The following is a 23,413-nucleotide window of genomic DNA, read 5'->3' as shown; positions in this document are numbered from 1 at the left end:
GCTCCAGCTCTGTCCTTGAGATGCCAGACTATGATAAGTAAGTTATTTTTCTGGCCATCTTCACACCACACTGCCTTCCCTTTTCTTTTCTAGCTCACTTATATGTGTTGTCTAAATCCTCACTTATTCACTCATTTATGCATTGATTTGCTGTTCCTGTGATATATGTGTTGAGGTATGTGGGTAAGAAATCCTTTTAGACAAGAAAATGGCATAGTTAGGTTAAAGTTATTTTCCTGGGGGGTGGCTAGTGCAAATGAAGAGCCATCCAGGGTGGGGATGGTGTCATTTGGGAATGGGGTCTTTGCAAAAATGTATCAGGTTCCATATATGGGCTACCTCGAGGATGCTGAGGGCACACCCAACAATCCTGAATGCCCCCGCTGCTCATAGAGTTCCCTAGGGTGTCTGAGGACTAAGGAGTTATCTCCCCACGGGCAGGGGCCACACAGTGACACCAGGGGAGCTGGAGAGAAAATACTAGGAACAAAGCTCTCATCCTCAGCGTGTTGTTAAAGTCATACCTGGAAAAAGGGGGAAATAACAGGAGCAAAAAAAAGCTAGAGTGAGGGAGAGGACACAGACAATGTCACTCTTCTCTATTCAATGTGTTTCCAGTGTTTCCTGAAGGCCTTCTGAAGAGCCGTTTCTGGTCCTCTATGGGTTCACAGGAATATTCAGAAATGGCTGAGGGAGCACTTTTAGTTCTAGAAATGCTAATCTAGCTGAGGGAACCTGTAGAGGGCCACAGACAGTGGGGGAACTCTGGGTGAAGTATAAGACCCTTCAGCCCAGAGGGAACCTGCTGACAATGTCTGGTTCAGCTCTCATCTTCCCTTTGGGTGTCTCACCTGTTCTGAGAAGTGGAGGGGGGCGGGTGACTACCTGTGTTCTATTTGGATATCTGGGATTCTCACAGTAAAGATGCATTTACATATCAATAGCAGGGTGCTTATAGTTAGCACATGCTAAGTGAACTAAGGTATTTAGGGGCTGAGAGGACTTGAAATAAATGGACTCCCTCTTTGACCAGCCTCATGAGTCTTCTTCACTCCTCCACTAAGACCAAGGACTAGGGCTGGTCCTGAGGTCCTCCAGAGAGCTAGTCCAGATGCTATATTTTGACACCCCAGCATGGGGGCTCTAGAAAGCATAGTACATTTTTGGCATCCCAATTTGGGGGCTTTAAAGCACACTACAGGAACCTTCGAGTTTGACTAATGTAGTCAAAATGACCTTACATGGTCCTTCCTAATGGGAGATTCTTCACCCAATTCTCCATAGTTTATTAAGGACTGGCCTGAGGGTGTGATTCATTTTTCCACTTCCTTAGAAGACTGAGTCCCCAGGCAAGGTGGAGATCATAAGTAATCTTAAGTGCCTCAGCTTCCTTTTGAGTTATTTGAGAAGTGAAGGCCAGGCCATTGTCACTCTGCAAAGAGCTGGGCAGGACAAAAAGAAGCTCTTACTGACTTGCCTCTGGAGGTAGAAGGCCTGAGGGGGTTTGAAACCATCCCTGAGAAGAAAGGGTGTATCCCCTTTCCTCTGCTAGGGCTGAGAGCTATATGAAGGAGTATAAGAGTCAGGGAACTGGGAAATTAAAGGTGCTATGATCAGGGGCAAATGGGCAACAGCGAGGGCAGCTGAATTTTCAAGCCTGTTTCCATAGCCTGAAGTGAATCTCCCTTCTGCGGTCCTTTCCTCAGTTCAAAAACTCTGTGAAGGCAAAAATGCTCTGCATGTGGTGGAGGGTTAGAACCCCCACTGGTTGGCCAAGGGTGAGCTTAGAGGCTTCCTCAATTAGAAGGGCTGTGGCAGCCATTGCTCTAATTCAGGAGGTTCACCCCAAAGACACCCAGTTTCTTTGAGAAGAAGCAAGGGGTCTGCAATAGGCTTCCAGAGACTGAGTTGAGACCTCTAGGAGCTGGCCCCACCTTCCATCAATGTACAGTGCAAAAAGCTGTAGGCAGGGCTAAGGCTGGGGCAAGAGGTCAGTATAGCTTTCAGGGTCTTGAAACCCTGCCTGATCAGGGCCCCATTCCAGGGGAATTGTGTCAGGGCCTGAAATAGAATCACTGAGGGGGTTGTCAATAAAGGCATAAAAGCCAGCCATGCCCAGGAAAGTACACAATGGTTCAGGGAGTGATTAACAGACTGACAGGCAATGTGGGCCTTTAGACAAAGAAACTCCAAAGCCCTGGGTGGGGGGTGAGGGGCTGCAGCCAGAGAAGCCTCTCAGGTAAGGCTGCAGATACAAGATATCATCTCCATACTGGATAGCCAGGGCCTGTCCAAGTATGTGGGGGCTGTCATAGGAGCCCTGAGCTGTCCCAGGGTATGGAAGTGACTGCCCATGTTAATTATTGGGGTTATGTTCTCCTAAATTTGCTCTTTCAAGGACAAAAAGAAATTGTGAATTTTTATGCAGAAATAATGATCTCTAGTTCTCCTCTGGTCATAAATTCCTTCCTCCTCCCCAGGTCTGAGAGGTAGACTATCCTCTGTTCCTCTAATCTATTTATGATCTCATTCTTTATGCCTAAATCATGGACCCATTTTGATCTTATCTTGGTATATGGTGTTAAGTGTGGATCCATATCTAATTTCTGCCATACTAATTTCCAGTTTTCCCAACAGTTTTTTTTCAAATAATGAATTTTTATCCCAAATGTTGGTATCTTTGGGTTTGTCAAACACTAGATTGCTATAGATGTACCCTTTTTTGGCCTTTGTACCTAATCTGTTCCACTGATCGACCTGTCTATTTCTTAGCCAATACCAAATGGTTTTGGTGACTGCTGCTTTATAATATAGCTTTAGATCAGGTACACTTAGACCACCTTCCTCTGACTTTTTTTTCATTAGTTCCCTTGAAATTCTCGACCTTTTATTCTTCCATATGAATTTAGTTGTTATTTTTTTCTAGGTCATTAAAATAGTTTCTTGGGAGTCTGATTGGTATGGCACTAAATAAATAGATTAGTTTGGGGAGTATTGTCATCTTTATTATATTCGCTCGGCCTATCCAAGAGCACTGAATGTCTTTCCAATTATTTAAATCTGACTTTATTTTTGTGCCAAGTGTTTCGTAATTTTGCTCATATAATTCCTGACTTTTCTTTGGTAGATGGATTCCCAAATACTTTATACTCTCAACATTTGTTTGGAATGGAATTTCTCTTTGTATCTCTTGCTGTTGCATTTTGTTGGTGATGTATAAAAATGCTGAGGATTTATGTGGATTTATTTTGTATCCAGCAACTTTGGTAAAGTTGTGAATTATTTCTAATAACTTTTTATTAGAATCTCTGGGGTTTTCTATCAAGCCACCTTTCTAATAGAAAATACAAAAATGGCTCTTACTATAGATAAAATCATTTTTCTTAATTTTATCAGACTAAAAAGGAAGTTTTATAGGCTATCTGGTGGTATGGCAAATCCAATTTACAAATACTCAGAGATATCTCAAGTGAAGAATAGAAGTGTTTATTTTAGAATCTTGCAAGAAGCGAACATCTTCCACTGGAGTTCCACCAGTGGAGAGAGGTTAATTTCCACAGAGACTTAAGTGACTTATATGGTCATAAGCACAAGAATCCATGACATCTCCTTCCCCTTATCGATCAATTCTCACTTTCCCACTTTGTGGCACAAATTTGCCAAATTCTGGTCAGACCCATATGGTCAGTTTTACTGTTTGCAGGTGTAGTTTCCTAAATTTATGGATTTATGGTGGTCAGTCTCACAAGATTTACAATTGTTTACTTGAGCTAGTATGAGCACCTTATTTCATTTCCCCAAATTCCCAGATAAACTGAATCTAAGTTATAAATTCAATCTACCTTAGTTAATAATTTTATAAGAAAACATATAATCCCCCACAACAAGGAGATTGGTTTAAAGGTAAGTAGTCCATTAAACTAGAATAACCAAGGAGATTTAGTTTACCTCAGGCTTCCTCAATCAACAAATAGAGATTAGCCAGTTTATAGACCTCTTCTCTTAAGTAGTTAGGTAAAGGTCCAGGAGATCAACTCAGATATTTCTACTAGAAGAGCAAGCCTTTTGTTCTCCTTCCCAAAGCCTTAAGGATTTTTTAAAAAAATAATTAATTAATTAATTTAAAAAATTTTTTAATAGTTTTTATTTACCAGATATATGCATGGATAATTTTACAACCTTGACAGTTTTTTTTTCCCCCCGTGAGGCTGGGGTTAAGTGACTTGCCTAGGGTCACACAGCTAGGAAGTGTTAAGTGTCTGAGACCAGATTTGAACTCCTGAATTCAAGGCTGGTGCTCTATCCACTGTGCCACCTAGCTGCCCCCCACAACCTTGACAATTGCCAAACCTTTTGTTCTAATTTTTCCCCTCCTTCCCCTCTCCCAGATGGCAGGCTGACCAATACATGTTAAATATGTTAAAGTATAAATTAAATCCGATATATGTATACATGTACAAACAGTTGTTTTGCTGTACAACAAGAATCAGACTTTGAAATAGTATACAATTAGCCTTTGAAGGAAATAAAAAATGCAGGCAGACAAAATTAGAGGGATTGGGAATTCTATGTAGTGGTTCATAGTCATCTCCCAGAGTTCTTTCGTTGGGTGTAGCTGGCTCAGTTCATTACTGCTCTATTGCAATTGATCATCATATAGTATTGTTGTTGAAGTATATAATGATCCAGAGCCTTAATGATTAATAGACCTTTGAAATTTGGTCTGGAATTATCAAGTGACTATTCTGAGAAGTTCTCAGTTTCCCATTACACTCACTATCATAATTCCTAATTTGTGCTATTAGTTTTATTATTTGATAAATCTGTGTTAATTCTAGGGTTTCAATTTTGTAGTTAACAATTAATAGAAAATTATTTAGAGTAGTTTATTCACATTAAGGAGTTCCTGAGGAGTTCTTTATATTTTTCTTCAGGGCAGAAAATAAAAAAAACAAAACTGTAGATCAAGAACTATTTGAGATGTCATGATAGTCTCCCCAATGAAATACTTAGAAGCATTTAATTCACAAGGCACAGAGATCAAGTATTCACACATATGAATTTCTAGCCTTTCAGTTTTTTTTCATTTTGTGAAGGATTTAATTTTTTTAATAATAGCTTTTTATTTTCAAAATATATGCAATGACAGTTTTCAACATTCATCCTTGCAAAACCTTGCATTCCAAATTTTTCTCCTTCACTTCTCCCTACTTCATCCCCTAAACACCAAGTAATCTAATATAGGTTAAACATGTGCAATTCTACTATACATATTTCCACATTTATCATGCTGCACAAGAAAAATCAGATTAAAAAGGAAAAAAACTGAGAAAAAGAAAAAAGCAAGCAAACAACAACAAAAATGGTGAAAATACTATGTTGTGATCCACCCTCAGTCTCCAACGTCTTCTCTCTGGGTGCACATGGCTCTGTCTCCATTACAAAATCTATTGAAATTGGCCCAAATCACCTCATTGTTGTAGAGTTGTATACACAGAAATGATCATCATATAATTTGTTGCTGTGTACAATGTTCTCTTAGTTCTACTCACTTCACTTAGCATCAGTTCAAGTGAGTTTCTCCAGGCCTCTCTGAAATTATCTGAAATCTTAGCTCCTAGAGGAGATAGTAGTACGGAGGTACCCCTGACTTTGGAGTGCTTCTTTTGTAACAATCTTTCAGTAATTCTAAAGTCTTCTGGTTTTGGAATTTGTGATTCCAAGATTCCCCCACCTCCATCCTTGGAGTACTATTGTTCTGGCAATCTGTCAATGACTGTAAAAGTCCTCTGGCTTAGGAATATAATACTATTTCTTACCTTAGATTTTAGGGAAGATATATTAGTGATTCTGAGAACCTTTGACCTAAGAATTCTACTGTTGTAACAATCTGTCAATGATTTCAAAAGTTTCTGGCCTTAGAATAGTCCTAGAAACATTACTATCAGATAGATAATCTGTGGGTCAAACAGATCCCTGAGACAAATGTGAATAGACTACCATTCAAAGCTATTTGTAAGCCATAAAATTAGCAAATAAGTAACATGAAGCTCTGATCAACTTTGTCTTATAAATCTCTTTTCTCTTAGGTTCTTTGCTAAATTCTTCTGGAACTTAGCCTGTTTCAGTTGGCATTACAATTACAATAAACTTTGCCCCTTGACTTGGATATGGGTTCAAGCGTGCAAATTCTGTTGAGACACCTTGCATCACCTGTCTGTGACCCCAACCTTTTTGGGACCCTTCCCAACCTCAACATTTGGGTGACCTATGTGGAGAGAGTCTAGCCTCCCCTGGCTTGGTTCCTTCATTGTCAAGGTAAGCCCTCCCCCATTTTTTTCTTTCTCACTGTTATAGTTCGGACAGCACTGGGAGAAGGCTTGTCTGGGTCATTATGCGCTCCATGCTCAGCAAGTTTTTCTTGACTGGGGATGCCCAGACTTGGAAATTCTTGCAGTTTTTGGAAAAGTTCCTTTGCCAGGGCAGCTAGGTGACGCAGTGGATAGAGCAACAGCCCTGAATTCAGGAGGACCCGAGTTCAAATCTGGTCTCAGACACTTAACACTTCCTAGCTGGGCAAGTCACTTAACCCCAGCCTCAAAAAAAAAAAATTTCCTTTGCCACCTTTTCACCTTTTCTGTAACACCAGAGAAGACAAAATGCTATAGAATAGCTTTTGTTAAAGAAATTTTATGGCTTTTGGCAAAGATGGGACAGTTCTCTTTCATGTCTGTGCTGAATGACTGTGTCATGTTTGTCCTGCAAGATAGATTCTATTACCTGGAAAGATTTAAACTGCAGCCAGCAAGAAAAACTTCTCTGTTGTAGTTGTAATGCTGGGAAGATTATGACTTCCACCTTAAAAAAGGGGAAAAAAAAATCTAACTTTCCTTTGGACCTCAGCTCTGGCTAAGCTGGGGGTTACAGAAATGAAGTTTGTTAATTAAAATTAAAATAACTTCTTAGCAGAGTCTCAAGGTTTTGAGAGTATGATTAAGGAGTTTGGTAATTAGTCATTTTAAGATTGCAAGAAAAATTCCTGAAACATTGGGGATAATTCCAGAAATTTACCCCATTCTGATAGAAAAGAAAAGGAAAACAACAAAGTAGATAAATAGTAACTTTTTGCTAATCCTTCCTTGACTCCTATCTTGTCCAGAATTCTCTTCTGCTCCTTTGGGAAAGCACCCCAGAAGGTAATAAGAGACCCTTTTTACTCTACTCCCCAGAGTCCTGCTGTATCTTAATTGTGGGGATTGCTAACAAAATCAATATAGTCCGAGTTCCTCTGTTTGCCAATTTCTCTCATTTCAGATCAGATTAAGAAAAGAGAATGCTTGTTCGTGGAGTTGTGAAAGAATCCGGCCATTCTGGAGAGCAATTTGGAACTATACTCAAAAACTTATTAAACTGTGCATACCCTTTGATCCAGCAGTGCTACTATTGGGCTTATATCCCAAAGAAATACTAAAGAAGGGAAAGGGACCTGTATGTGCCAAAATGTTTGTGGCAGCTCTTTTTGTAGTGGCTAGAAACTGGAAGATGAATGGATGTCCATCAGTTGGAGAATGGTTGGGTAAATTATGGTATATGAAGGTTATGGAATATTATTGTTCTGTAAATAATGACTAGCAGGATGAATACAGAGAGGCTTGGAGAGACTTACATCAACTGATGCTGAGTGAAATGAGCAGAACCAGAAGATCATTATACACTTCAACAACAATGCTGTATGAAGATGTACTCTGATGGAAGTGGATATCTTCGATAAAGAGAAGATCTAACTCAGATCTAATTCAGATCCAATTGATCAATGATAGACAGAATCAGCTACAACCAGAGAAGGAACACTGGGAAATGAGTATAAACTGTTTGCATTTTTGTTTTTTCTTCCCAGGTTATTTTTACCTTCTGAATCCAATTCTTCCTGTGAAACAAAAAATTCGGTTCTGCACACATATACTATAACACATTTAACATGTATGGGACTGCCTGCCATCTAGGAAAGGGGGTGGAGGGAAGGAGGGGAAAATTCAGAATAGAAGTGAGTGCAAGGGATAATATCGTAAAAAATTATCTATGTATATGTACTGTCAAAAATGTTATAATTATAAAATTAAAAAAAAAGTTTCCGCCCTTTACAAGAGATGGCTAAATGACCATCCTTTTAATAATTATTTGTTAGGCATAATTAATAAAATGATTAATGACCCAGAAAAAAAGAAAAGAGAATGCTAAAGAACTCTAGGGAAACTCAAATTCTGCCTGACCTGTAGAAATAAGGGAAGCAGCAATAGCTGTGGAGGACCCTGCATATCCTTGCCCAAATACCTCCCTAACCCTGCCTGGGGACCAGGGATGGAGTTGGGGTCAGGCTCGATGGCCAGCATTCCCTGAGCCCTGGCACCTGAAACTATCATCAAAGGGAGATCCTGGCATCAGTCACTCCAGCCTTCAGCAGGTTCTGTCCAGCAACTGCCTGGGAAGAATCCAGGTTCCCCTGGCAGCAGCCAGCCTGGCTGTGTGAGGTGAGAAAGGCATCAGGCTCTGCATTTGGCAAGCCCACCATTCTCTGTTTCAGTTGGGATATGTGTCAGCTGTGTACTTCATGGCAGATTATTTTATCTCTGCCCAGTTTTCTGATTTGTAAAGAAAAATAATAATGATTATTGTTGTGAAGATCACATGATAGCAAAAGTTCTTAGCATAAAACATGCTATATGAATGTTAGCTGCTTTATTGGATAGAATTGCTTCATATTTGACAACTTCATGGGTTTTTAGATGCATATAATGTCAGTGTTGAAATAAATAATTTCTATGTGTATGTAAAGTAATTTGGAAGCAATTCAACTAAATTAAGGCCTCTTCAGGACTAGGAGGATAATGCATAGAAGGAAGAACAATTCAGTGAAATTTGTAATTTGAGATATGATAATAAAAGCAGTTTTAAAAGAACTCTAATTAAAACCCACTAAAGGGATATGTAAATTATAACCTATTTGTACTGTTAACAGAAGATTTAAGAGTTTGGGAACTTAAGGAAAACAGAAAAGCAGTTTGCTACTACTTTAAAGACTCTGGCAATAAACAACCTGCTTTTGAGTTATTGAGTCAGACTTTTGAGGACCTTATCAATAAAAACTGGCACCTTAACTCTTTTCCTGGCTCACAAAAAAAGAAATGATTTACATGAATTGGAAAATAACCAAATGGCAATTCAATTTGTCTAGAACATTTAATCAGAATTTAGGGAATCTCATTAACTAAAGTTAAATGAATTTTAAAATATGTTCTATCTCAGTTTTAAGAATTGTCTTGTTTTCTCCCTAAAACAAAAGGGAAACTTATATTACCCATTTATAATCCTCTCACTATGAGGTATAATTATGACAAGTTCTATTTGCCTGCAACAAACAGACCTTAAATCTCTCATCGCTTCCTCTTCTATAAGCCAGATAGGTTTAGTAATTATTGCTGCCCTCATGCAATTCCCCCTTAGCTTTATAGGAGCAACAGTACTAATAATCGCCCATGGACTTATTTAAGGGAATAGAAATTACAGCTAAGACTATTTGGCTTTTAGGAAAATTCTAAAATTGTTAACTAAGTTATTTGGAGTTATAGCCATTATGTTAAACCTAAAATTGGTAATTACTGTGTGTGTGTGTGTGTGTGTGGAACAAGAGGGATGAGGTGAAAGCGTTATCAGTTCACCTCCAAGTATGAGGTGTGCAACACCTTTTCCCCCTTCATGGAGTAGGGGAGGTATCAAGAAGCACAGCCCAAGCAAACATTAAAAATAATTGGGGCAGACAACAGCAAACTCAGCTCCTATCCTGGGGTCTCTGTCAAATTCTCTAAATGTGTAAGCTTGACAGTTTTCTTGAAATCATCAGGGAAAGCAAGGTCATCAGCCCTGAGGAATATGCTTACTATGAATCTATAAGGTTGTTTAATGATCGATCCTTTGCACGAGGATAAATTTAAACATATAAAACATGTTAAACAAAATCTCCTATGTGTCTAAGACCTGGTAAACTTTTAAAGTAATGTATCTAGCCTTAAGCTGTGATTAGTAGAATCTGCTATTAGAGATAAAACCTCTTGGGAATGTAACTGATATTCTTTTGGGTTTTGAATTTGATTGTTGGATCATTAAGTCAGTAACCCACCATGCCTTGAGTTATTCAGAGGAATGCCTTTCTGAGCTGTCACAGGTGGATGTCTATCTGGGTAAGAGTTGGGAGGACAATCTTAGCTTCTGCTTGAGGTGGGATTCTTCTGACTCATTTCCCAGTTCTGTTTCTTTGTTTCTCATCTGATTATTCCTGAATCTGACTGGAAGGTGGAATTGTTACTAAATGATTGGTTATTAAACAGAAATAAGGATGTTTTATCCTGTCATGTGTGTGCTCTCAGGCTAAAGCCTGAAGGACCTGTTTTGATGCTATTATAATCATGTCTCTGCTTTTTCCTCTTACAGAAAATTTCTATAATCAGAGCAAATGGTCAGTAGAAGCCATGAGCCCAGCACCCTTATTGTCGTCTGAACCTTTCTCTAAGAAACAGCTGTGTACTTTCCTGGGCATGGCTGACTTTTATACCTAACTTGGGTTATTGCCAAGCCTCCCTATGATTCTAGTCCAGGCCCTGACACAATTCCCCTCGAATGGGGGCCCTGATGAAGCCAAGGCTGTTAAGATCCTGAAAGCTGAACTGACCTCTTGCCTCTACCTTAGCCCTAAAGCCTTTCCCACTATATATTGATGGAAGGCGGGCCAGGTTCTAGGAGTCTCGGCTCAGTCTCTGGAAGCCCATCCAGACACCTTGCTTACTTCTCAAAGAAACTGGATGCTTCTTTGCCTCCTAGCTAATTGAGAAAGCCTCTAAGCTTACCCTACACCAACCATTGGAGGTTCTAATCTCCCTATAGGTGCAGAGTGTTTTTGCCCTCACCAGGGATTTAGAATTGGGGAAAGGAATGTGAGTGGATGTCTATACTGACTCCAACATGTTTTGCATGCTCAGGGGAAGAAAAGAGAATTTTGACAGCAAAACATTTATGGCAAACTGACTATGGACTTAGAGAGGTTTCTGTTATGTTTTGTAAAGCATATTAGAAGTGGGATTCACTTCAGACTAAGGGAAACAGGTTTGCAGACTCAACTGCCCGTACTGCTGCCCATTTGCCCCTGCCCGTGGCACCTTTAATTCCCCAACTCCTACATTCTCATGTAACTCCTAGAAACAGGCTCTTTGCTAAAGGAAAGGAGTACCTCCTTTCTCCTTTTGGGTGCTTTCAAACACTTCAGGCCAACTTCTAATCCCTGAACCAGCCAACTGAAATTTCTCTATCACCTACACCAAGCTCTCCACTTGGGAAAGCTCTCCAATCCCTTGTGAAACCTATTTTTCACTGGTTACAAACAAGGAGAAACAATGAAAATAGGTTTGTCAGGCCTGCCCAGTTCTGCTCAAGTAAATCCTGAAAGGGCTTTAAAACACCCCCTGCTCCTGAGGCCCATCCAGAGAAGAGGTACATACCCAGTGAAGGACTGGCAGATGGATTTTACACATGTGCCCCTTTCTGGGGCTTCAGACTACTCTTGGTTTTTGTTGTCATCTTTACTAATTGGGTAAAAGCCTTCCCTTGTAAGGGAAGATTTAATTAATTTATTACTAATAATATTTATTAATATTTTATTACACTATATTAATAGTAATTATTAACAATTAAGATTATTATCTCTACTCCGCATGTCATTCTCTTAATGCTTAATCCTCAATGCTTAATGCCTTTTAAATATTATGTCTGGATGTGAGACATTCCTGATGGCCTCCTTTACCCTCCCCGCTCCCAAGTCTTCCTCTAGGTGGGTCTCCTGATTACTGTCCCTAGTAATCTCCATACTAACTTCACTTTTATTTATTCTTTTTTGTTCCTATTTGGCCCCTACATTTTTTAACTTACTTACAAGATTTGTTTCCTCCAGACTCTAAGCTATGTACTTCCAACTATTTGTTCACCCTGAATATCATGAGCTAACTGATTCTGACACTTAGCACCCTTCTGAATGCTGCTGCTGCCATCTTCAAATCAGTCTGGACCCCACTAGAGAAGGACAGCTCCACACCCCTTATTAGCCTGAAGCAGCTCCAGAAGAAGAGATCTCTGTCCCTATGTCCCAAAGGAATTTGAGGTGCAGACTGCTTGAGAGGGAAAATGAAGCATAATAGCTTCTAGGGAAGACAGTAGTGTGGAGGTCTCCCTGACCTTGGGGTACTTCTAATAAATTGTCAATGATTCTAAAGTCTTCTGGTTTTCAATCTGTGGTCTTGAAGTCCTACCCCCAAACCTTGGAGTGCTATTGTTCTGGCAATCTGTTTGTCAATGATTATAAAAGTCCCCTGGCCTAGGAATATAATAATAATTTTCCCCTCAAATTTTAGGGAAGATATATTAGAGATCCTGAGGCTCTCTGACCTAAGAATGCTGTTGTTCTAACAATATGTCTGTCAATAATTTCAAAGTCTTCTGGTCTTAGAATTGTCCTAGAAACAATTATGACTATCAGATAGATAATCTCTGGTCTCTGAGACAAAAGTGAATAGATCACCCCTCAAATTTCCTTGTAAGCAATAAAATTAGGAAATAAGTAACTGATCAACTTTTTGCTATAACTTTATCTCTTTTCTCTTGGGTCCTTTGCTAAATTATTTTGGAACTTACTTAGCCTGTTTCAATTGGCATTACAATTACAATGAACTTTGCCCCTTGTCTTGGATATGGGTTCAAGCCTACAGATTTTTTGAGGCACCTCACAACACTGGTCTATGACTCCAATCGTTTGGGGGTCCTTCCTAACCTCAACAATCTTGATGATTGTTTCTTATAGAATAGTAATATTCCATTACAGTTTTATATATATATATATATATATATATATATATATATATATATATATATATATATATATATATATATATATATATATATATATATAAAGATATATATATATATAAAGATATATATATATAAAGATATATATATATAAAGATATATATATGTAAAGATATATATATATAAAGATATATATATATATATATAAAGATATATATATATAAAGATATATATATGTAAAGATATATATATATATATATATATATATAAAGATATATATATGTAAAGATATATATATATATATATATATATATATATATATATATATATATATATATATATATATATATATATATATATATATATAAAACTTATTCAGCCATTCCTCAACTGATGGGCATCCACTCAGTTTCTAGTTCCTTGTCATAACAAAAATGGCTGCCACAAACATTTTTGCACATTTGCAGCCCTTTAGTTTTTATTTGTAGCCAAAGGCTCTGCAGCTTAATGATGCTTTCTGGTATGAAGATGATCTAGTTTAAAGGCAATTGGTACTTAATCTGATCACCTAGTTGGTGACTTTGGTCATAGCTATTACAGAACAAATATTTTGAAACCATATGTTTATCTGGAAAGTGTACTCACTATTCTTTGTGAAAAGAATCTTATTTGATTTATCTGCGTCCAAATCTCAATTTTTTTATACAGTGGAAATGGATGACCATAAAGATCAGAAAGCTTACTAATTTTCTCTTGAATGCCCAATATTTGAATTATTCTAGCAGCTCTTAGAATCAAATGAATAAGCTTCATAGGGAACTACTCTGTCAAATATACCTTCTTCCTTCATGGGTTTGTAGGAATGGAAAATTCATTGTGAATAACTACACTCCTAATCTGATAATCTTTAGGTGTAACTCTATGGCCATAGAACAGAAGGAAGTCTCAATTTTTTAAAGTGTCTGGCATGAATGAGTGAGTACATCAGTTATGGCTCACAGTTGATCAGGACTCTCTGATTTACTTTTATTCTAGAGTTTATTACTCTATTTACTTAGCCACTTAGTTGCCTCTTTGTTTAGTTTAAATCTCCCAAAGTTGTATGTCACATAAATAAGGTTGGTATAGTAATGCTGTAGTATCATTAAATAAAAAATTAACTCAAAATGTTTTTTTAACCATTTTTATGAATGTAGTAAAAATACCAATTCATATAAATTACTATCAATTCCCCCTACCTTGCATTTTGCTAAGCCTTAGAAAAAGAAGGAAGAATTTTCTTTGGCACAGATAAGTTGGTCTAAAGCTGAAGAAGAAGTAAGAAAGAGCTCTACCCAAAGTATAAAAAAAATTTAGATCTTGGTTATGGAATCAGCCTAGATTAAGGTGAATTTTAAAATTGCCTAGACATTCCCAGGATGGTTTTGGATTTTTTTTTCTTATTTTAAAAATGATTTTTAATTTTTTTCCAAGTTGAATGTAAATGCAAATTTTAACATTTTAATTTTTAGCTTTAGTTTTTACAAATTTCAAGTTCTCTTCCTCCCTTTCTCTTTCTCCTTCCCCTTCTTCCCAGGAAAGGTAAGCAATTTGCCATAAGCTATATATGTGAAATCACACCAAACATGTTTTGGATTTGTACTTCTGAAAGATCCCCCTGCATCAGCTTCTCAGAGTATACAGAAACAAAGATGTTAAAGGTTATTCCTGGACTGAATTCTTCTGATTTGACTTTTCCCCATGATCCTGGTCACTCTGATTCAGATCTACCCAATGACGGGCATACATGGTACTTCACATAATGGAACATAAAGGGTCTACAGGCAATTCCTTGGTGTCTAAATTGCCATGTCACCAACACTTCTTCACATCTTTAACTGTGACAAAGATAAGGTCATTTGAATAGGTTAGAATAACATGGTTTGGATTGTTAAAGAAAAAAATCACCAAAATTAATCATTTAAGTGTAATATAAACAATCTTCTTTAAACTGTTCCTGAGCTGCATTCAACATTGGTTCCTGAATATCAGTATGCATAAGCCTCAAAACACTATATCTATGTAGTATCCTTTCAAAATTACTCAAGATTCTATCATGATTTTTTATCATTTCCTGCATCATTGCTGGATTTCTTGCAAATTCTAGTGTTTGTTTCATTATAGCTGGATTGTTAATTATACGATTTATCTCTGATTTCTTTGTATTAGGTGATATATATATATATATATATATATATATATATATATACATATATATATATATATATATATATATAGCATATATATCATCCTTGAATCCAATCATAAAGGATTAATATTATTTTTTATTTATCACACTAAGGAAATGAAAATGTAAATAATATAAAAGAATTATAATTTTTTTCAAAAATACACACTTTGCTATTTCCTTCTCTGGCTCATTTTACAGATGAGGAAACTGAGACCAACTGGGTTAAGTGACTTGGCCAGGGTCACGCAGCTAGCAAATGTCAGAGAACAGGTTTGAATTCAGGTCCTCCTGATTGAAAGCCATATGCCTTAACTATTGCTCCACCCAAAGGCACCAAAGACTCTCTTAAATTCCCACAAAGAACTGCAAAACTGACTATACCCATTTCGACCTTTACATTTTACTTGTGGTTAAAACCTCCTTTCAACCACACCCACTCTTCCCCTCCTTCATTTCCCTAGAGCCAGGATAGAGGAGTTGAGGTACTTCTCAAGTATCCATGGAATCCTCTTGCTACAACAAAAGGTCTAAAAGGCTTAATGATTTCCTTGCACCAGGGACAAAACTAAAATTCAGTTTCAACTCTTGCGTTTTAAGAAGCTGATGTTATTTCACAAATAATTAATAAAATCACAATAGCTTTTCATGTCCTTAGGCCATCTCTTAATGTCAGGCTGGAAATCTTCCCAGTCAAATAACCACTGGATTTCCCTGAACTACATTCTCTATAGCAAGATACTTGAAATGATCCTTTCTTTATCTGGAGTACAAGTAGCATATAAGCCAAGTCTAAGGGAACACTTAAGAGGAAGCAATGTCAGTGTTTGCCAAGTATCAGTAAAGTACAAGGGAAGGTGGAGTGCAGAAAACTGCATTATTCTTATAAATTCTTGAATTCTGTGGCTGGGGGCTCATGAAGGAAAAAGAAAGAACAAAATGATGCAACTTGAAGCACAGAGATCAGAGTTAATTTATATTTTTGATCATTTGAGGCATCCTCTGGATCATAGCTCCTTGAACTGTGGGTCACTATCCCATATGGGGATCTTGTAATGGAATTTACAGAATGATGATTTTTGTTAATATACCTGCATACCCCAGGTCACATAAAAATTTCTCAGGGGAAAAAAGGTTTCAAATGGAAAAGTTTAAGGAGTTATGTTCTACCTCCAGTTATTAACTTAGAGGTCTGTGAGTTTGTTTTTAAAAAACAAACTCATTTTTAAAATTTTATAAATATTTTGATAACTATTTCCATGTAACCATTTTCCTTTGAAATCTCATGTTTGATATTTTATTCTGAGAAAGGGCCATAGGCTTCACTAAACTGCCAAAGGGCTTCATCATGCAAAAGTTCAGAACTTCTGCTATAGATTTTATTTCTTAATATCTGTTGAGCATGTTTCATCTCTGATAGGAATAGATGCTAGTGAGGAATGTTAGAAATAAAGAAAAGAGTAGGCTTTTCATGGGTTACCTATCAGAATGAGATGTGGTACTTCACCCCCAGAACAGGTTAATGATTTAATTGTATGACAGTCTGATGCTTACTATAGATATCACAAAACAGGGAAATGAGTCAGGTATGGGATCATTAAAGTACATCTCACAACAGCCTCTACTTAGACCAATATTGCCCATTGGAAGAAGCAGCTGATGGTGCAGTAGATAGAGAATACTGGTGCCTGAGTGGAAGAGATCTGAGTTCAAATTGAACTTCAGACTTATGGTGGATGTACAATCTTGGGCAAGTCATTTAATCTCTGTTTGAGGATAATAATAGCACCCTTTTCCAGGGTTGTTGTAAAGATCAAATGAGATATTTGTGAAGTTCTTAACAATAGTGGTTAGCACATAGTGTATCCCATATAAAGGTTTGGTTAATACCAATGTATTTCAGGGAAGAGGTCATCAATTGCTGGCATTGCTCCCATTTGCATTGAGTTTCATAGTTTAGATAGCATTCTCCTCCTTATCCTATGAAATAAGTCAGTGCACAATTATCTCCCTCATTTAATAGATGAGGAAACTGAGTCAGAGGAGGTATAAAGCAATTAGAGTCAGTCAACCTTGGCCTAATAGCTCTAGTAAATCACAATCAATTCTGGAACCCAGGATTCCTTACTCTATCCTCAGTGTCCTAATACCCCAAAGTTTGGAAAATGGAATTGAGGAAAGTACCCAAATGTTCCCAGGATTTGAGCACAGACACTTCATGCTCTATTAGTCTCACAGAGAGCAAAGCATTATGATTTCTTGACCTTAGTCAATTCTCCTTTCCACAACAGACAACCCCTATTTCCCCTGATTTGAGGATTTGCTACAAAGGAATGGGATCCTCTGTTGGTACCACATCTACACTCATAAACCTCAAATACATTTCCCAACAAAGAACATAGTCTACCACGAGGAACACAGCTTTTACAGAGGCTTTATTGATTGATTAGATTTCTAAATCCCCTCAAGTTGTTCTCCCACCACCGCCTTAATTTCTTTTCTTCCTTTAGTCACATCATCTGGGTCATGGGTACCATCTCTTCTTTCAGATTTTATGATGATTGACCAGCTTAAGGTCTCTGGAAGAGTAACCCAGGTCATGGAATATATAACCTTACAAAAACAACTCCAGGTAACTACAGCTTTAAATCTTTTCTTAGAAGGGACAGATGGCTTAGTGGACAGTAGTTGTAGGAAGCTAAGTAACACGGTTGTGAAGTTGAGGTGTCTTCAAAAGAGATCCAGGGGGTGTCCTAGGATTCTTTCTGGGAAGAATGTGTCAGTTGTTTTCAGTAGGCACTATTGGGGTGTTTTCAGCAAGGGTCTCATTCAGGTAGAGTTATTTCAGATGGTTGATTTTTTAGGAGCGTGTTTCCAATCAAATGACATTTTTTGGATACATATGGCCCCATAAAAACCCCTGATACCACTAAGCACCATCCCCTCCTCAGGGGGGGAGGCAGTGAATTTCTGGCCAGTGGGCTCCCCGATTGTAAAAGTTCTCCCTAAGTTGGTTTCCATTGTGATTGAGTGGATGCAGAGGTTATGATAGCCTGATACTTTTGTTATGTTTTCTCCTTTCCAGAGGGTGAATTTCTCAGGATTGCCCCCTGAGAGTCCATATTTTTCACTCCATTGATCATTTACTTTCACCTGGATCCTAGAAGAAAGGATAAGTGTTAAAACTTCTTTGAACCCCAGAGTTGCCTCCTCCAGCATTTGTCTCTATATAGGAAAACTCTTCCTCAAGCTGGAGATAGTAAATTATGGGAAAGAAGTTGGATATTTTTATAGTTTCTGTCATGGGTAATTTCCAGAAAAGGAGATCTTATAGCCCCCATTGTGTACCAAATAGCCAGAAATTCATTCATGATGTTTAATCTCTGTAGGTACATTTGTAAGACACTGTAGTGGAAAGAATTCTAAACTTGGAGCAAAGATGCCATTGTTCAAACCTAATTCTGACCCTTCTTATCTGGGTGATTTCGAGCAAGTGACTTCAGGTCTCAGTTTCCTCATTTGTAACAGTATAGATAGTAATAGTTGCATCGCCTACCTCACAGATTTACTGTAAGGAAAATATTGTGCAAACTTAAAAGGGCTCAATAACTGTGAATTTAAATTTCCTGCAGTTAAGCATCAAAGCAAGTTTTCTTTAAATGAACTTATATCTTTTCTACAAAGTGAGGTAGCTGAATATTAAGAACTTTAAGGTCTGTAATAGTTGTCACATGCTCTCTTATAAGTTTTAAGGGGTGTTCCTGACCTTATATTCTGATATTTCTCCCAGATCTGACATTGCATATCCTGAGGAATCTTCAAGTTCTGACATGGGGTAGATCTACAACACTATTAGCAACAAGCCTTCACTGAGTGACTTCTATGTGATGGCCTTTTATAAAGGGTGGATGCTAAGTCTTGATGGTTTTGTCATGTCATTCAGATCTCAGAAGGGACCTTAGACGTCATAGTGTTTAATCATTCCCTGCCTCCTCAGTTTATATAAGAGGAAACTGAGGTCAGTGATATGAAATGACTTTTCCCAAAGGATATAGAAAATATCTACAAGTCTAAAGACAACATGACCTATTCCCTTGGCTGTGCAAGGTTTCTCCTAGTGGATCTCTTATATTTGCCCTGAGTTTGGTCTGTCAGTCAACCTGGAAATACATCTTTCCCCCTACATCCAAAAAATGGAGCCCCTCACTTTCTGTATCCTTACTCTATCCTCAGGATGGTAGTAAATGTGTAGACCTGCAGTCAAAAGACCCAGGGTGTGATGCTTATTATCTATGTGTATCTGAATAAGCAATGAATTTGGTAACAGCTTCCTTGGATTCTATTACTCTCATCTGTGAAATGGTATAATGCTGTACTATTCATCTCAAAATGTGGTTGTAAAGAAATGCTTTATAAAACATAGATAATTATAGAAATGATTTTCTGGAAGGAATTCCTATTATTCTTTCTTGCTATGAGGAGCAGAGCTGGACTAGTTTGCCTCTGAGGTCCCCCCCAGCTCTAGATCCTATGATCTGTAATGTAAAAGACCCAGGCTTCATAATCTCAAAGATCTTATCAGAGATGGCATTTTATGACTCTGTGATCATTCAATCATTCATTCTCTCCCTCATGGCTTGGGGAAAAGCAGTAGGAAAAAGAAATGGAAAAAGGGAAACTGAGACTATTTCTTAAAATATACAAGTAACAGTAGCTATCTGTGTATGAGTGAGGAGTCTGCCTGACTCCTTGGCCAAAGCTCCTTAGTGGAGCTGTGGTTTCAGACACTACAGGGGTCTTGTCCTTAAGCTTGAGGTACTCTAAAGTGTAGGTTCCTGTGATTCCTGGGGTGAGAGTAGACAGACTGGAAAATGGAGAAGTGATGGACCTTCAGACCTTCCCTATGCTTGTGCTTGCTCATCCAGAAAATCCCAGTGGTAAAATCTTTCTCACATGTTGTCTTGTACAACCCCTGATTTTGTTCTTCAGTTCATGTCCTACTTCAGTACATCTATGTTTATTATCAGTCCTCAGAAGGCAGAAGTTCTGTTTCTAAAAAACCCATCATAGAAACTTGTGCCATTAGGAGCTTGGAATCATAGTCTCAGAACAGGAAGAGACATTTAGAACATTGTATGTTGGAGCTGAGAGAGACCTTAGAACCTAAATAAAGTATTGGAGCAAACTCTGAGGATGTCAGCGTTCAAAGGAATCTTGGAAATCCTCTAATTCAATCCCATCATTAGGCTGATGAAGAAACCAGTGCTTAGAGAGGTCATGACTTTTCCAAGTTCACATAGAATATTATCTCCTGACTTTCTGTCTAGTGTTTATTGCCTTTACAAAATCTGACAAGGTTTGTGTGGAAAAGGCCTGGGGACTCCATGGGTTCCACTTACCCCTTGAATTCGCCTAAAGCCCCCAGGAAGAATCGAATGGCCTCGATTGTGCCTCCAGGTTTCTCTTCACCAGCGGTAAAAAAGCCATTCCCAATGCCAGAAAGCTGGTTAGAAAGTACACCTAGAAGAGACAGCAAAAAGAGAAGCTTTGCTCTCAGGTGTGACAGGTGGAGGAGCATTAGGAGTATGGAGATCTTGAAGATCTCCAAGTGATCACTGTTATAGTTCATTTGGGTGGGCTTAGGGCCAGTCCCTCTGGTTCTCTGAGAGCCAGTATACTGACGTGGAAATAGGGACAACTTTGCAGGTTTCCAGTGAGGATTAAATTTCTTTCAGTTCATTTTGTGAAATATCCACTATGTGAGTAACACTTTTCTAGGGAATGGGGAAATAGCAATAAAATAGTCTCTGCTGTCACATTCTCCTGGAGGTGGGAGTAAGGCCAGAATGTGGTATTTACACTGAGATGTAAAGAGGAGGTAATTTAAAGTGGGAAGAAACTCCAACAAATAGGGAAATCAAAGAAAATGTCTTGAAAGAGGAGGCAGCTGAGTAGAGTTCTGAAGGAAGAGAAAGCTTCTGAGACTGTGATGAGGAGGGACCCAGTTCTAGGCAAGAGGAATGACACAAAGACATCATTATGTTGGAGCCTCTCTAGCCTTTCTCCTAAAGACTCAATATTTTAGCAAAGGCTTAAGGACATAGTAAGAATTGTAGGTATTTCCCTCCATAGGGAAGATGTGAGAGATTTCTAAGGGAGCCAAGGCAACTCACAACTCAGGAACTCTAGGCAGTTCCTGTAAAGTAAGGTGTCTGACGAAACTTTAAAGGACTCTAGTTGCTCATATTCCACATTTACCATATCACAGGATCTAAAATTTAGAGCCAGAAGGGCTGAGATGATAATGATAATAATAATAATAATAATTATTAAAAGCAATAATAATATTAATAGTTGAGGTCATACAAGCAACAAGATAGAGGACTAAAAATGTTTTGCTGCCTCTCAGTATCTCTCAAACCCCTCCAAAACAGAAATTATGTAACAAAAATAAAACAACTTCAGCTCTCTCCATGGTCTAGGACACCCAGAATCCAAAAGAAGATAATTTTTCTTCCCATCCTTGAAGTGATGCTTACCAAGTCTGAGCTTACTCAGTACCCCATCCCTATCACCCATGAGACCACTAATGTATCTGTGCAAGTAGACTCAAAGACCTGAGGGCTTCCAAAAGAATCCAACTTCATATTCCATATCCATATCCCTCCTTCTCTGTGGTGTTGGATAGACCCCACTTTCAGAATGCAGAATTTTGTTTGAGTTATAAGACTCATTATCTTATACACGCATTTTTTTTTGTTTGTTTTAATAAATGACTCTTTGCTTTCTGGGATTTTTTTTATATATATAATAAGTTTTGGTGGGGGTAGAGAGAAGCTGGATGAAGTTTAGCTATTATCTGAGATTAAACTACTTCCTAGGACCCTCACCTTCCCTGATCCGAGGAGGTGGTTTTTATCCTGGAATCAGCAAAATAATTGTCCTCCTGCACTACAAATATCTGCTTAGGTGTAAGAGATATAATTCTTGTGTGATACCCTTCTAGCAAATAGGGAAACAAAGCCCTGAAGGATTGTCTATCTATGACTACTTTTTGCTTTCCACTAAGTGAAGACTTTTAAATTTCCTTGGGCAGCTAGGTGCTGCAGTGGATAGAGCACTATCTCTGAAGTCAGGAGGACCTGAGTTCAAATCCTACCTTAGACACTTAACACTAACCAGCTGGGTGAACCCTGCGCAAGTCACTTAACCCCATTTACCTCAGGAAAAAAAATTCCTTCCAAAAAGGCTTGATAGGGCATTACAGCTTAATCTAGAAATCCCTACCATGTCACATGATATACATTTTGGCTACCTTAGGATAAATTTTCCTAAAGGTCAGAGAAAATTCTCTATAACCTTCCCCTCTCCCACTCTTCCATTAAATCCTAGAAATATCAAAGAAGGTTTGTAAGTGCTATGTAACAGGCAGAACCTAAAGGAATCAGGAGTCTGGGGAAAGAGAACAATTCTTAGAAGACTTCAATAGGTGCTATCCAACCTCGGCTTCAGTGGCCCAAGTTTTCCTCAATTCCCATGTTGCATTGTAGAGGAGTGGGGCAGGAAGATAGACAGAATAAGACGCCTTGACCAGAATCCAAGAGGGAGGGATCAACTTACCATGGAAACTGCAGGCTATTCCTCCCAAGAGGACAAGGACCAATAAGAATCTCATGGTCTGCAAAGAAAAAAAAATAGGACCTTATGCTTTATTTCTTTATTTTCTATTTTAATAATGCATGAATTTAATAACTGTGAAAAAGTAAAAACATTTCCTCATATGAATCACAGAAATCTTGAAAACAAATGTACCTTTTTCACATTTTTATCCTTAGAAAGGCTATTACATTTTAAAAAATTAGTAACAAAATATCCCTGTTCATTATCCAGTATTTTTTATTCTATGTATTTAAAAATATTTTATTGAGGCTTTTATTTTTTTGCCTCTCAGTCACTGCCTACTATCTCCTCCCCTGCCATGACCCTCTCCATACCATTGAATCCCAAGTTCTCCATTTTTTGACAAATACAGTCAAACTAAACAAATCCATACATTGGCCATGTCTATAAATGCATGCTTCCCTTTGCAGCTGTGGTCCTGCATCTGTCTGCCAAGAGGTGGGAGGCATGTCATAGAATTTAGAGCTGAAAGGACCCTTAAAAAACCTTGAATTAATCAAAAGAGTGAAAGTCAATCACCTATTATCACACAGGTAGCAAGCTGCAGAAAGCTAGGATTCCAACTCTGGTCCTCCAGAGGTTTGGCCTGGAGACAAAGCAGGA

At 38.1% G+C, this 23,413-nt stretch overlaps 1 protein-coding gene and 1 long non-coding RNA gene across 2 annotated transcripts; one reads left to right on the top strand and one right to left on the bottom strand.

Annotated features, from left to right (window-relative positions):
* Positions 1-141: 141 nt before the first annotated feature.
* Positions 142-10,661, top strand: LOC141554553 (uncharacterized). Its single transcript, XR_012485891.1, has 3 exons — positions 142-175; positions 6,090-6,318; positions 7,315-10,661. It is a non-coding gene; the product is annotated as an uncharacterized LOC141554553 (long non-coding RNA).
* Positions 10,662-17,548: 6,887 nt separating this feature from the next.
* LOC141554543 (prostatic spermine-binding protein-like) lies at positions 17,549-23,399 on the bottom strand. Its single transcript, XM_074286542.1, has 4 exons — positions 23,330-23,399; positions 22,751-22,808; positions 20,530-20,650; positions 17,549-18,290 (listed from the first exon to the last, which is right to left on the bottom strand). The coding sequence occupies exons 2-4, from the start codon at positions 22,803-22,805 to the stop codon at positions 17,975-17,977; spliced, it is 492 nt and encodes a 163-aa protein (XP_074142643.1). The 5' UTR covers positions 22,806-22,808; positions 23,330-23,399; the 3' UTR covers positions 17,549-17,974.
* Positions 23,400-23,413: the final 14 nt, after the last annotated feature.

Source organism: Sminthopsis crassicaudata, chromosome 1 (genome assembly GCF_048593235.1).
Source record: "Sminthopsis crassicaudata isolate SCR6 chromosome 1, ASM4859323v1, whole genome shotgun sequence".
Classification (NCBI taxonomy): Eukaryota; Metazoa; Chordata; class Mammalia; order Dasyuromorphia; family Dasyuridae; genus Sminthopsis; species Sminthopsis crassicaudata.
Note: the sequence above shows the minus strand (reverse complement) of the source record. Positions and strands in the feature narration are given on the sequence as shown.

Coding starts and splice junctions, on each gene's coding strand:
- LOC141554543 (XM_074286542.1), bottom strand. CDS start 22,805: ATGAGATTCTTATTGGTCCTTGTCCTCTTGGGAGGAATAGCCTGCAGT. Junction 20,651..22,750: donor AATAGCCTGCAGTTTCCATG/GTAAGTTGATCC, acceptor TGTCTCTTCTAG/GTGTACTTTCTAACCAGCTT. Junction 18,291..20,529: donor GCTTTAGGCGAATTCAAGGG/GTAAGTGGAACC, acceptor CCTTTCTTCTAG/GATCCAGGTGAAAGTAAATG.